The sequence below is a fragment of the Chiloscyllium punctatum genome, chromosome 3, assembly GCF_047496795.1.
Source record: "Chiloscyllium punctatum isolate Juve2018m chromosome 3, sChiPun1.3, whole genome shotgun sequence".
NCBI lineage: Eukaryota > Metazoa > Chordata > Chondrichthyes > Orectolobiformes > Hemiscylliidae > Chiloscyllium > Chiloscyllium punctatum.
Genome location: NC_092741.1, coordinates 13,604,451 through 13,620,305, shown reverse-complemented (window position 1 = coordinate 13,620,305; position 15,855 = coordinate 13,604,451). Strand labels below are relative to the sequence as shown.

At 42.9% G+C, this 15,855-nt stretch overlaps 1 protein-coding gene across 1 annotated transcript in view; it reads right to left on the bottom strand.

Annotated features, from left to right (window-relative positions):
• Positions 1–15,855, bottom strand: part of LOC140453945 (dynein axonemal heavy chain 8-like) — a 1,117,430-nt gene that overhangs the window by 811,920 nt on the left and 289,655 nt on the right. The window contains exon 16 of the mRNA XM_072548819.1: positions 10,051–10,238. Coding sequence (XP_072404920.1) covers positions 10,051–10,238 — 188 coding nt within the window. The remainder of the gene's footprint in view (positions 1–10,050; positions 10,239–15,855) is intronic.

Here is a 15,855-nt window from a genome sequence, read left to right as displayed (position 1 = left end):
AAGGGTCCAACCTGAAACGTTGACTGCCCTTCTCCTCTGATGCTGGTTGAGCTGTTGAGCTTTTTCCAGCTCCATTCTTTATACACTCTGACACTCCATCTCCAGTCCTCACTATCTCCATGTGTTCTAGGTTGATATGCAATACTGTTAGAGAGGGAATTCCAGGATTTTGACCCAGCAACAGTGAAAGAATAGCGGTATATTCCCAAGTTATGATGATGCGTAGCTTGGAAGGGAATTTGCAGGTAGTGGTGCTCCTATGTATCTGCTGCCTTTTTTCCTTCCAGAATTGGTTCTGGAAATGATTGTGGGTTTGGAAGGTGCTGTCTGAGGAAGTTGAATTTCTGCAGTATATCTTATAAGTAGTACAAAGTGCTGCTACTGGGCATTGGTGGTGAAGGGATTGAATGCTTGTGATTTGGTGGCAATCAACCGGTTGTTTTTTTTTCCTGAATGGTGTCAAGCTTCTTGAGTTTTGGAGCAGCAGCCATCCAGACCAGTGGGAAGTGTTCCATCATACTCTTGACTTGTGCCTTGTAAATCGGGGATATGCTTTGAGGTGTCATGAGATAAGATATGCTCCGCAGCATTCCATGCCTCTAACTCTCTCTTCTAACTATAGGTTTATATGGCAAATGTAGTTGAGCTTCCAGTCAGTGGTCACCCAAGAATGTTAATGGCAGGGATTCAGTGATCATAGCATCATTGAATGTCAAGGCCAATGGTTAGTTTACTCTGGAATTTGTGTGGTACAAGTGGCTTAGTGGTTAGCACTGCTGCCCACAGCACCAGAGACGTGGGTTTGACACCACCCTTGGGCCACTACCTGTGTGGAGTTTGCACATTCTCCTGTGACTGTGTGGGATTCCTCCAGGTGCTCCAGTTTCCTCCAGTGATGTGTAGGCTAAGTGGATTAGCCTTGCTAAATTGCCCCTAGTGTCCAAGGATGTGTAAGTTAGTTGGATTAGCCATGGGGTATGCAGGGTTACAGGGACAGAGTAGGGGGGTGGGTTTGGCTGGGATGCTTTTCCAAGCGTTAGCATGGATTTGATTGGTCAAACGGCCCACTTCCACACTGTGGGGATTTTATGAAACGTTACTTGTCACTTATCATCCAAAGCCCAGATCTTGTTGTATTGAATATCAGGTGTCATGAATAGTGCTGAATATTATCCAATCAACGGTGAACATCACCATTTCTAACCTTGTGATGGGGGAAGGTCATTAATTAAGCGGTTGAAGATAGTTGGGCCGAGGACACTACCCCGAGGAACTCCTGCTGAGATGTCCTGGAGCCAGAGATGACCGTCTTCCAACAGCCACAACTATCTCCCTCTCTGTCAGGTGTGACTCCAACCATTGGAGAGTTTGCATTGATTCAATTTTTGCTGGGCTTCTTGATGGCATACGTGATTGAAAATGGCCTTTTGTCAAGGACTGTCACTCTCACCTCTCCTATGGAATTCAGCATTTTAGCCCATGTTTGAACCAAAGCTGTAATGAGGAATGGCATTAACCAACAATCTGTCCTGGACCTCCAACACAGGTAAGCACAACATTTCTTCTTTCTCAGGAGGCTTAGGAAATTTGGCATGTCCAAAAGGACTATCTCAACTGAAAGGATTTTGGATAATTTCTGGCTGTAGCAGCTGCTCCTTTTTCTTGAGGTATTTTAGGTGTTGGAGGTGATTTCCTCGAATTGAAGGAGCAGCAATTACTGTTTTATATGCTGTTGCATTGTTTTGGAACTTTAGAAAAAAATGTCAAAACAACAGCAGTATTAAAAGGGAGAAGAACAGACAAATGAAGCACATGGTGAGGTCATTGCAGGAGAGAGAGAGAGAGAACTTGCACAGTTACTGCCTTTGATGTTTGAATTCATGTATCGCTGGACATCGGAGTGCACCTGGCAAAATTAACAAGCAGTGAAATCCACAACTAATCTTGGAGGAACTGTTGGGCGAAGTTCACAGCATAGACTCAGACAAGTTAATCGTTGTTTTTAAGTGTGGCCCACAGAGAATCTGCAGTAGGGAGTAGAGTGGGATCTTTCTTGAGGATATGTTTTTTAGAGATATGTCTCTTGATTAAACTTAAAATATAAGTCATAACTATTCATTTAACCTGAGGCAGTGTTTGTAGAGGAATAAGATGGTGTTATTTTCTGGGTCTGTAGATTGTGAAGGAGCAAAAACAGCCTTTAGTACAGTGGTATGTACTTCATGTCAGATGTGGGAGTTTAAAGAGAGTTTAAGGGTTACTGCGGATTATATCTGTCATAAATGCTGATCAAATGGATCAGTTGGAGAGACACTTAGAAGCAATGAGGAATTTACAACAGCAATGAGGAATTTGCAACAGTTAACCCAACATAGATGGGTTAACTCCAGGAAAGGTAAGAGAGATAGGCAGCTGGTGCAGGAGTCTTTTGTGGATATACCCATTTCAAACAGGTATGCTGTTTTGGAAAATGTAGGGGTGATGGATTCTCAGGGGAATGTAGCAAAAACAGCCAAGTTTCTGGTATTGAGACTGGCTCTAATGCAACAAGGAGTACGTCGGCTTCCAAGAGATCAATTGTGTTAGGGGATTCTCTAGTCCAAGGTACAGACAGACGTTTATGTGGCCAGCAGTGAAAATTCTGAATGGTGTGTTGCTTCCCTGGTGCCAGGATCAAGGATGTCTCAGAGAGGGTGCAAAATGTTCTCACGGGAGAGAGGGGTCAGCAAGAGGTCAATGTCCACATTGGAACCAATGACATAGGAAGGGAAAAGGTTGAGATTCTGAAGGGAGGTTGCAGAGAATTAAGCAGAAATTTAAAAAGGAGGTCCTCGAGAGTAATAATATTTGGATTACTCTCGGTCATATGAGCTAGTGAGGGCAGGAATAGGAGGATAGAGCAGATGAATGCATAGCTGAGGAGCTGGTGTATGGGAGAAGGATTCACATTTTTGGATCATTGGAATCTCTTTTGGAGTAGAAGTGACCTGTACAAGAAGGACAGATTGCAACTAAATTGGAAGAGGACTAATATACTGGCAGGGAAATTTACTAGAGCTGCTCAGGAGGATTTAAACTAGTAAGGTGGGGAGGGGTGGAGGGAATCCAGGGAGATACTGAGGAAAGAGACCAATCTCAGACTGGTACAGTTGAGAACAGAAGCGATACAAACAGTCAGGGCAGGCAGGGACATGGTAGGACTAATAAATTAAACTGCATTTATTTCAATGCAAGGATCCTAACAGGGAAGGCAGATGAACTCAGGGCATGGTTAGGAACATAGGACTGGGATATCATAGCAATTACAGAAACATGGCTTGGGGATAGGCAGGATTGGAAGCTTAATGTTCCAGAATACAAATGCTACAGGAAGGATAGAAAGGGAGGCAAGAGAGGAGAGGGAGTGGCATTTTTGAAAAGGGATACCATTACAGCTGTGCTGAGGGAGAATATTCCGGAAATACGCCCAGGGAAGTTATTTGGGTGGAACGGAGAAATAAGAAAGGGATGATCACCTTACTGGGATTGTATTATAGACCCCCTAAATAGTCAGAGGGAAATTGAGAAACAAACTTGTAAGGAGATCTCAGCTATCTGTAAGAATAATAGGGACATACATTGGAACTACCATAGTGTTTAGGGTTTAGGTGGAGAGGAATTTGTTAAGTGTGTACAAGACAATTTTCTGATTCAGTATGTAGATGTACCTACCAGAGAAGGTGCAAAACTTGACCTACTCTTGGGAAAATGACAGGGCAGGTGACTAAGGTGTCAGTGGGGGAGCACTTTGGAATGAAGGAGAATCCAAAGGGTTTTTACAAATACATAAAGGACAAAAGGGTAACTCGGGAGAGCATTAGGCCCCTCAAATATCAGCAAGGCAGCCTTTGTGTAGAGCAGCAGAAAATGGGGGAGATACTAAATGAGTATTTTGCATCAGTATTTACTGTGGAAAATTACATGGAAGATATAGACTGTAGGGAAACAGATGGTGACATCTTGCAAAATGTCCATATTACAGAGGAGGAAGTACTGGATGTCTTGAAGCGGGTAAAGGTGGATAAATACCCTGGACCTGATCAGATGTACCTGAGAACTCTGTGGGAAGCTAGAGAAGTGATAGCTGGGCCTCTTACTGAGATATTTGTATCATCAATACTCACAGGTATTGCCAGAAGACTGGTGGTTGGCAAACTTGGTGCCACTATTTAAGAAGGGTGGTAAGGACAAGCCAGGGAACTATAGACCAGTGAGCCTGACATCGGTGGTGGGCAGGTTGTTGGAGGGAATCCTGAGGGACAGGATGTACATATATTTGGAAAGGCAAGGACTTATTTGGGATAGTCAACATGACTTTATGCGTGGGAAATCATGTCTCACAAACTGGATTGTGTTTTTTGAAGAAGTAACAAAGATGATTGATGAGGGCAGAGCGGTAGATGTGATCTATATAGGCATAAGGAATTCGACAAGGTTCCCCATGGGAGACTGATTAGCAAGGTTAGATCTCACAGAATACAGGGAGAACTAGCCATTTCAATACAGAACTGGCTCAAAGGTAGAAGACAGAGGGTGGTGGTGGAGGGTTGTTTTTCAGACTGGAGGCCTGTGACCAGTGGAGTGCCACAAGGATCGGTGTTGGGTCCTGTACTTTTTGTCATTTACATAAATGATTTGGATGTGAGCATAAGAGGTACAGTTAGTAAGTTTGCAGATGACACCAAAATTGGAGGTGTAGGGGGCAGCGAAGAGGGTTACCTCAGATTACAACAGGATCTTGACCAGATGGGCCAATGGGCTAAGAAGTGGCAGATGGAGTTTAATTCAGATAAATGCAAGGTGCTGCATTTTGGGAAAGCAAATCTTAGCAGGACATATACACTTAATAGTAAGGTCCTAGGGAGTGTTGCTGAACAAAGAGACCTTAAAGTGCAGGTTCATAGCTCCTTGAAAGTGGAATCGCAGGTAGATAGGACAGTGAAGAAGGCGTTTGGTATGCTTTCCTTTATTGGTCAGAGTATTGAGTACAGGAGTTGGGAGGTCATGTTGCGTTGGAAGCTGAGGGGTGACCTTATAGAGGTTTATAAAATTATGAGGGGCATGGATAGGGTAAATACGCAAAGTCTTTTCCCTGGGGTCGGGGAGTCCAGAACTAGAGGGCATAGGTTTAGGATGAGAGGGGAAAGATTTAAAGGAGACATACGGGGCAACTTTTTCACACAGAGAGTGGTACGTGTATGAAATGAGCAGCCAGAGGAAGTGGTGGAGACTGGTGCAATTGCAACATTTAAAAGGCATTTGATTGGGTATATGAATAGGAAGGGTTTGGAGGGATATGGGGCGGGTGCTGGCAGGTGGGACTAGATTGGGTTGGGATATCTGGTCGGTATGGATGGGTTGGACTGAAGGGTCTGCTTCCATGCTGTACATCTCTATGACTCTGTGATGCACAAAGAAAACATTCCACTCGGGTACATTACAGTTTGGAATGGCTCCGCCCAGGATTGTAAGAAATTACAGAAAGTTGTGTGCACAGACCAGACCATATTGGAAGCCAATCTCTCATCAGTGGAGTCTATTTACACTTCTTGTTGCCTCAGAAAGGCTGCCAACATCATCAAAGAGCCCACTGCCACCGCCACCCCCCCCCCCCCCTCACTTTGGTAATGATGTTGGCAGCCTTTCTGAGGCACAAGATACAGAAGCTTGAACACATGGACCAACAGGTTCAAGAACAGTTTCTTCCCTGCTGTTATTAGACTGCTGAATGGATCTCTGTAATTCAAACCTAATGCTGATATTGCTTTGTACACCTCCTGCATAGATGTAACCTTGTGTGCCTCTCTCTGTCTAAGTAACCTATGATCTGTCTGTCCTTGTATGTTCTGATCTGCCTGTACTGCTTACAAACAAAACTTTTCACTGTACTTTGGTACATGTGACAACAATAAATCAAACCAAACTTTTATTCTCCTCCAAATCATTTATAGGTATATCTTAAACAGCAAAGTCACAGCACTGATCACTGTCAAACACCACTGGTCACAGATCTCCAGTCAGAAAAACATCCATCACTATTCTCTCTTTCCTCTGACCAAATCAGTTCTGTATCCATTTTATCAGCTCACTGTGACTTCACCTTCTGCATCAGCCTGCCGTGAGGAACCTTGTCAAAGGCCTTGCTAAAGACAACATCTACTGTCCTGCTCTCATCAATCACCTTTGTCACTTCCTCAAAAAAAACCAATCATAATTTTAAGATGCAACCTCACCCACACAAAACGATGCTGCCTATCACAAATAATACATATTTTCCCAAATATGAGTAAATCCATTTCTAAGAATCTGCTCCATAAATTTCCATTCCATTGACACAAAGCTCACCGTCCTGTACTTTCCCTGATTATCCTTGCTGCCCTTCATAACAAAGGAACAAAATTGGCTATTCTCCAGTCCTCTGGGGCCTCTCCTGTGATTAAAGTGGATAAAAAGATTTTGATCAAGGCCCCAGAAATTTCCTTCCTTGTCTCCCTAAGTGTGTTGGAATAGACCCCATCAAGTCCTTTGGGAATTTTCTACCTGAATGTTTTTCAAAACACATCCTCCTGGAGTTAAAGGGAATAGGGGAAATCTCTCTGCTGGTTGGAGTCATACCATGCATAAATGAAGATGGGGGTTGTGGTTGTTGCAGCTCAGTCATTTCAGCTACAGGATACCTTTACATGACATCCTTAGGTTAGTATCCTAGACCCAATCATCTTCAGCTGCTTTATAAATGAGCTGCACTCCATCGTAAGGTCAGAAATGGGGATGTTCGCTGATAATTGTACAATGCTCGACACTCTTCAGGTCTCCTCGGATATCAAACCAGTCCATGTCCAAACCCAGCAAGACCTGGACCTAATTTGAGCTGAAAAGCAGGAAGAAACATTTGCATCACACAAATTCCAGTCAATGACCAAATCCAACTCACGTGAATAGAGTCATAGTCTCCTGATTCCCACAGTCAATATGCTGGGGGTTACTACTGACCAAAATCTGTACTGGATTAGTGGTGCTGGAAGAGCACAGCAGTTCAGGCAGCATCCAGCGAGCAGCGAAATCTGCTCGCTGGATGCTGCCTGAACTGCTGTGCTCTTCCAGCACCACTAATCCAGTATTTGATTTTCAGCATCTGCAGTCATTGTTTTTACCAAAATCTGTACTGGTCTAGCCATATAAATAGTGTGGCTACAAGAACACAGGGAGAAAGTGAGGACTGCAGATGCTGGAGATCAGAGCTTAAAGATGTGTTGCTGGAAAAGCGCAGCAGGTCAGGCAGCATCAAAGGAACAGGAGAATCAGGCATAAGCCCTTCTTCAGGAATGAGGAGGGTATGCCAAGAAGGCTAACATAAAAGGTAGGGAGGAGGGACTTGCGGGAGGGGCGTTGGGAATACAATAGGTGGAAGGAGGTTAAGGTGAGGGTGATAAGCTGGAGAGAGGGTGGGGGCGGAGAGGTCAGGAAGAAGATTGCAGGTCAAGAAGGCAGTGCTGAGTCTGAGGGTTGGGACTGAGAAGAGGTGGAATGAGGGGAAATGAGGAAGCTGGAGAAATCTGCATTCATCCCTTGTGGTTGGAGGGTTCCTAGGCGGAAGATGAGTCACTCTTCCTCCAGGCGTCGTGTTGCCATGGTCTAGCGATGGAGGAGGCCAAGGACCTGCATGTCCTTGGTGGAGTGGGAGGGGGAGTTGAAGTGTTCAGCCACGGGGTGGTTGGGTTGGTTGGTACGGGTGTCCCAGAGTAGTTCTCTGAAACATTCCGCAAGTAGACGGCCTGCTCTGAAACGTTCCGCAAGATCGCCTTCTTGACCTGCAATCTTCTTCCCGGCCTCTCCGCCCCCACCCCCTCTCCGGCCTATCACCCTCACCTTAACCTCCTTCCACCTATCGTATTCCCAACGCCCCTCCCCGAAGTCCCTCCTCCTTACCTTTTATCTTAGGCTGCTTGGCACACCCTCCTCATTCCTGAAGAAGGGCTTATGTCTGAAATGTCGATTCTCCTGTTCCTTTGATGCTGCCTGACCTGCTGCGCTTTTCCAGCAACACATTTTTAAGCTACAAGAACACATCAGAGGCTAGGAATACATAGCACCAAATAACACACTTCCTGACTCCCTCAATCTGATCCACCGTTTACAAGTCACAAGTCAGAAGTGTGAAGAAGTACTCCCCACTTGCCTGGATGAGTGCAGCTCCAACAACACCTAAGAAGCTTGATACCATCCAAGACAATGCAACCTGCTTGATTGGTATCACATCCACAAGCATCCACTCTCTGAAATACCAGTGCTCAGTAGCAGCAGTGTGTGCCATGTACAAGAAGAACTGCAGAAAATCAACAGTGCTCCTTTGACAGCACCTTCCAAAACTGTGACCACTTTCATATAAAAGTGCAGGGGCAACAGATAAATGGGAACACCACCACCTGCAAGTTCCCCTCCAAGCCATCCACCATCTCAATTTGGAAATCTATAACTATTTCTTCACTGTTGCTGCAGCAAAATTCTGGAATTTCCTTGCTAAGGGTCAACCTACAGTATGTGGACTGTAGTGGTTCAAGCACCACCTTCTCAAGGACAACTAGGGATAGGCAATAACTGCTGGCCCAGCTAGTGTTGCTCAGGTCTCACATGTGAATAAATCAGAGATGTGCTCAGTTTTAGATTGGTTCTTTCTCTCATTGAAGAAAGTAATACAGAAAATAAAATATGGGAGGCAACTGGAGGTTTCCTTCAGACATTTCACAAGCTACAAGCAGCAAGGGAAAGGATTAACAATTTTCCGTCAGAGTGACAGGAATTTTTTTAAATTGAAGCCTCAAAGTATTAGGCCTTAATTGCTTATGAGAGCTGGCAGGAGATTTTGAGGAAAACTTGAAAAGAATAGTTTCTTGCATGTCTAGACAAACCAATAGCTGGATATGTATTACATTACAACAAGAAGTAAGTTTTCAATCCATGGGCCTTTTTCAAGTTACATAGGATTTTTTGGAACAATTATCGTCGTGAAGCCAAACCGGTTCTTTCTCCATATGTGTAGTTTGTCGTAAAGTACATGCACAGATTATTCAAGGTGGGAAGTCAAGTAGAGAGGGCAGTAAATAAGGCAAACAGTGTCCTTAGCTTTCCTAATAGAGGCCGAGAGTACAGAGCTTGTAAAAACACTTGTTAGATCTCAGCTGGAGTATTGAGTACGGTTGTGGATACTACATTATACAAACACGTTGGAGAGACTGCAGAAGCAATTTACTGGAATAGTTACAGTTGTGACACACCAGCTATGAGGATAGATTAAGATAATGGGGCTGTTCTCATTGGAGACAAGCTTGAGAGGGATCTATTTGAGGTTTTCAAAATCATGACGGGCTGGACAGTGTGAATGGTGTGAAGCTGTTTCCGCTTGGGTGTGTATCTGAGTGCTGCAGAAGTACAATGATAGTTGTTGGTGCAACCTAAAGTGCAGCACTGAAGTGTAGAAGCATCCCATAAGTGATGCCTTAGAGGCCTTAGAGGCCAGCACATGTCAGATGCTGGATAGAGGGTATCTGTGGCAGGTGTACTGAGATGCTGGCAATGTTCAACATGTTCACTTTTAGAGCAAGTGACGAGTTAAATTTGTTAGGTGCCCCTTCTGGTTTCCTTGTCGAATTTTCCTGATGCTAAATATTAATGTCAGTTCCTGAGGCTAAATATTAATGAGGTAAGTTATGCCATTAACATGGCAATTAATAATCAATAATGACCATCAATTGACTCACCTGCTATCTACTGAGAGTCTCACCCAAGCCACTTGTGAAAAGAATAAAAGATAAAGGGAAAGATAATCCTAATGTCAAGATGGGCCTTGTCCAATTCTGCTATACATCTCGCAATAGCCAACATCACTCAGACCCATATACGATTCTACCATTCAATTTTGCTTTCTATTGACGATGGCCATCCAATGATCATCCATACAGAAATTGCTAAACACATCCTTATCATATCGCAAAGAAATAAAATATGACCTACCTCCAAATTATTACAGTTAGATTTTAATGTATTTTCAATTTTGAGCAGACGTTTGGCTATCTCTGGAACCTCCAAACCCATCTTTAACATGCATTTAGACTCTCGAAGAATCTCAAGAATTCTGTGATCAAAGTTCGAATAGAGTTTTCCAGTCTCTGGATCTCGTATCAAAAGAGTTGATTGCAGCACTATATAAAAATGTTGTTAATACTATTTAGATACGTGCATATCCGCAATATATTTTTATGACAACTGTTAATGCAGCTAAATTTAGTGTTGAAATAATCATTTTACTAGGTCGTGGACAATTGCACAAATTTTCATCCTATTAGTTGAACATGTAAATATAACTCACTTCCAAATACCTATTTATAGAGTTCAATTTATGTGCAATCTTCAGGAAACATCTGGCTGTCTTTTACACCTTATGGTTCAAGTTTTACATTTATTTAGACATGAATAACTTCCACCAAAGAAAACAGTTCTGCCACACACTTATAAGAATTTCAATAACACCCCAATAATGCTCATGATTTTCATTACCATTCTTTGGTTTTGCTTCTATTATTGAATCCCTCAACTCCTGCACTACTATTTAGTTAACTATAGATAGTTTCATAGTTTCAGGGTATAGAAGCAGGGGGAGGCCATGTGGCCTGTTGAGTCTACTTCGCCATTCATGAAGATCATGGCTGATCTATCCATCATCTCAGCTCCCCCTACCTGCATTAACCCTGTAACTCTTAATTCCCCTCCCATGCAAAAGCCCATCCAACTGTGTCTTGAATATATCTAACGAAGCTGCCTTCACTGTTTCATTGGGCACAGAATTTCATCGATTCATTGCTTTCTGGGAAAAGCAGTTCCTCCTCATCTCTGCCTTAAAGAGGTAAGTAATAGTATGGATAGAGGATTGGTTGACTGACAGGAAGCAAAGAGTGGGGATAAAATAGTGCTATTCTAGCTGGCAATCAGTGATGAGTGGTGTGCCTCAATTATATACAACTTATATAGATGATTTGTAGTTGGGGACCACGTGTATGGTGTCAAACTTTGCTGATGACACTAAGATAAGCGGCAGACCAAAGTGTGCAGACGACTGTGAAACTTTGCAGAAGAACATAAATACATTGGGCAAAGGTCTGGAAGATGGAATACAATGTTAGTAAATGTGAAGTCATACAATTTGGTAGGAGTAACAGCAAAATAGATAATTACTTGAATGGTAAAAAGTTGCAGCATGCTGATTTACAGAGGGACCTGAGTGCCCTTGTGCATGAATCACAGAAGGTTCGTCTGCAGGTACAACAAGTAATTAGGAAGGCAAATGGAAGTTTGTCCTTTATTGCGAAAGGATTTGAGTTTAAAAGCAGAGAGGTAATGTTGTAGCTGCATAAGATGCTGGTGAGGCCACACCTGGAGTACTGTGTGCAGTTTTGGTCTCCTTACTTGAGAAAGGGTGTACTGGCATTGGAGAGGGCGCAGAGGAGATTCACTAGGTTGATTCCAGAGTTGAGGGGGTTGGATTATGAGGAGAGGCTGAGTAGATTGGGATTATATTTTTGGAATTCAGAAGAATGAGGGGGGATCTTATAGAAGACATAAGACATAAGAGTGGAAGTAAGGTAATTCGGCCCATCGAGTCCACTCCGCTATTCAATCATGGCTGCTGGGCACTTCAAATCCACTTACCCGCATTCTCCCCGTAGCCCTTAATTCCCCAAGACAACAAGAATGTCTTGAAGACATTTAGCGGCAATTGAAGACATTCCCGGCCTCCACTGCACTCTGCGGCAATGAATTCCACAGGCTCACCACTCTCTGACTGAAGAAATGTCTCCACATTTCTGTTCTGAATTTACCCCCTCTAATTCTAAGGCTGTGTCCACGGGTCCTAGTCTCCTCACCTAACGGAAACAATTTCCTAGCTTCCACCCTTTCCAAGCCATGTATTATCTTGTACGTCTCTATTAAGTCTCCCCTTAATCTTCTAAACTCAAGATTTAACATAGAAAATCATGAAAGGAATTGATAAAATAGAAATAGATAACATGTTTTCATTGGCATGTGAAACTAGGACAAGAGGGCATGACCTCAAGATTAGAGGAAGCAGGTTTAGAAGTGAACTGAGAAGGAACTTCTTCAGCCAGAGGATTGTTAATCTATGGAATTCCTTGCCCAGGGAGGTAGTTAATGCTACTTCAGTTATTGCTTTTGAAGCTAAGGTGGATACTTCTTTGAAAAATAAAGGAATTAAGGGATATGGTGAAAATGCAGGTAAGTGGAGTTGAGTCCATGAAAAGATTAGCCATGATCTTATTGATTGGTAGAGCAGGCTCGAAGGGCTGGGCAGCCTACTCCTGTGCCTAGTTCTTATGTTCTAAATCTATTCCCACTAATTTTGAGGCCATGTCCCCTTGTTCTAGTCTCATCTACAAGTGGAAACAACTTGCCTACCTCGACTTTATCTTTCCTTTTCATAATTTTATGCTTCTGGAAGAACCCTTCTCATTCTTCTAAATTCTAGAGACTACAGTCCCAGGTGGCTCAATCTTTCCTTTCAGAGTAATCCCTCACCTCTGGAATCAACCTGGTGAACCTCCTCTGCACTGCCTCCAAAGCCAATGTATCCTTCCTCAAGTAAGGAGACCAGAATTGTGCACAATACTCCAGGTGCTGCCTCAGCAACACTTTGTACAATTGCAGCAGAACCTCTCTGCTCTTAAATGCGATCCCTCGAGCAATGAAAGGCATATTCTGTTTGCCTTCCTGATTACCTGTTGCAGTTGCAAATCAACTTTTAGTGATTCATGTTCGTGCACTTCTAAGTCTCCCTGCACAAAAGCATGCTGCAACCTTTCACCACTTAAATAATACTCTGACCTACTATTTTCTCTTCCAAAGTGGATAACCTCACATTTACCAACATTGTACTCCATCTGCCAGACCCTAATCCACTGACTTAACCTATCTAAATCTCTCTGAAAACCCTTCACATCCTCTGCACAGTTTGTCTTTCCACGTAATTTAGTGACATCAGCAAACTTGGATATGTTACACTCAGCCCCTTCTTCCAAATCATTTATATATATCATGAACAGTTGCTGGCCCAACACCGACCCCTGAGGCACCCCGCTCACCACTGATCTCTACCCAGAGAAACACCCATTTATCCCAGTCCTCTATCCACAACTCTATGCATTCTTATCTTATGGATGAGTCTTTTATGCAGCACCTTACTGAACACCCTATGGAAATCCAAGTATACAACATCCATCTGTTCCCTTCCATCCACCACACTTGTTACAACCTCAAACATCTCCAATAAGTTTGTCAAACACAACCTTGCCTTTGTGAATCCATGCTGCATCTGCAGGAGGGAATCCCTTCCATCCAGATGTCTCACTATTTCTTCATTAATGATAGCCTCCAGCATTTTTGGGATGACGGATGTTAAGCTAACTTGCCTATAGTTAGCTGCCTTTTGCCTATACCCTATTTTAAACAGCAGCGTGACATTTGCTGTCTTCCAGTCCATTGGGACCTGCCTAGAGTCCAGTGAATTGTGGTAAATTACCACTAACGCAACTACTATAACTTCTGCCACTTATTTCAAATATATTCCACAGGACCAGGGGATTTACCTACCTTTAGATCCTCAGGTTTGCTCAACACCAGCCCTTTTGTGATAACAATTGAATTGAGGTCCTCATCTCCCATCATATCCATAACATCATTCTTTGACATGTCAGATACATCTTCTACTTCGAGGACTGACACAAAATAGATTCAAGGCCTCTGTCATTTCAGCATTACCCAATATTAATTCCCCTTTCTCATCCTGCAAGGGATCTCCATCCACTTTAGCCATCCTTTTCCGTGTTATTTATTAAAAACTTTTCTGACCTGTTTTAAATTCAGTGTTAGCTTTCATTCATAATCTATTTTTCCTTTCTTTATTGTTTGCTTTGTGGCTCTTTAAAATTTTCCCAATCTTCTTGCTTCTCATTACACTTTGCAAGCTTGAGCTTTTAGGTTAGATTCCCTACAGCGTGGAAACAAGCCCTTCAGCACAACAAGTCCACACTGTCCAAAGAGTAACCCATCCAAATCCATTCACCTACTCCTTACTCATGCACCTATTACTATGGGCAATTTAACATGGCCAATTCACCTGACCTGCACATCAGACACAGGGAGGATGTGCAAACTCCATGCAGACAGTCACCCGAGGCTGGAACCGAACCCAGATCCCTGGCGCTGTGAAGCAGCAGTGCTAACCACTGAGCCATTGTGCCGCCCAAATTGGATATCTTCCTTTATTTCCTTGGTTATCCAGGACTGGCTCTTCCTACCCTTGCTTATTTTTTTCAGGAATATAATTTCCTTGAGCACCGTGAAAAATCTCTTTGAAAGTCCTTTGAAATCTCTTTGATAGACAACCTTCTTCCAAGCAGATCACAAATCAGGGTAACCCAAGCCTTACCTATCCATGAACAATTGTAAGATGAACAGCTCTTTTTATTGAGGATGCTTACCTGCTGCGGAGATGCCAAAAGCCAGACTGCACTTGGAAATTAAAAAAACAGCTTGCATCAGATTTGTCTTCTTGGCCATCATTGCAAGCACTGAAGAAGCTTTAAGAAAAATTTGCATTTATTTTGCCTAGCAAGAATAGGCCAGGACTATTTTCTCTCAAAAAGAGGATTAGAGATGAACGTGGGCATGATAAGCCATACGGAAGAACTGTAAATCTCAACTGTCTCAATTTTAATACATGGAGCTTGACTGGTAAAGTGAATGAACTTAGAGCATTGAACAGCACATGGGATTATGACATTGTCGCAATCACTGAGACATGGTTGAAGGAAGGACAGGACTGCCAACTCAGCATTCCAGGATATAGAAGTTTCAAATGTGATGAGAATGTGTAAGAGAGGTGGAGGCTCATATTATTGATAAAGGAGCCCTTCACTGAGTAATGAGGGAGGACGTCTTAGAAGACTCCTCAAATGAGACCATCTGGGTCAAATACTCAGGCACCTCAACAGTCATAGGGAGATGGAGGAGCAAACATGGAGGCAAATCGCAGAGAGGTGTGAAAGGAATAAGGTTAATGTTGGATAAGATTTCAACTTTGCCAACATGAACTGGAATCGTCTTAATATAAAATAATTAGATGGGGTGGAATTCTGGAAGTGCATCTAGATGAGATGTTTGTGCAGTGCATATATAATCCAACTGGAGATGGAGCAGTGCGAGAAGTAATCCTAGGAAATTAAGCCAGTCACGTGGTTGAATGGTAGTGAATGCACATTTTGGGATTGTGACCGCACCTTCCGAAGCTTCAAAGTCTTTATGGAAAGAGATGAGCATAGTGCAGAAGATAAGTATCCAAGTTAGAGAAAGGCCAATTTCAGTATCATTAAACAGGATATGGCAAATATAAAGTGGAAGCAGCTACGTGCAAGTAAATCTATATTTGGAAAATATGAGTCTTTTAAATTTGTATAGTGAGATGTCAAGGCCACTGTGTTCCTCTAAGAATAAAGAACACAGACAGCAAGTCTGGGAAATCTGGGATTTCAAGGGATTCTGAGAGTTTGATAAAGAAAAAGAAGAAAGCATATGTTCGCTACAGCACATGAAAGACAAGGACATAGAGTTCAGGGTGTTGCTGAAAAAAAATTAGGGGGACAAAGAGGACTCATGAAATATTTTTAGCAGATGGGAATAAGGGAAACCCCAAGCCATTTTATGAATATATTAACAGTTAGGGGATTGCCAGGGAAAGATTGTGGATTT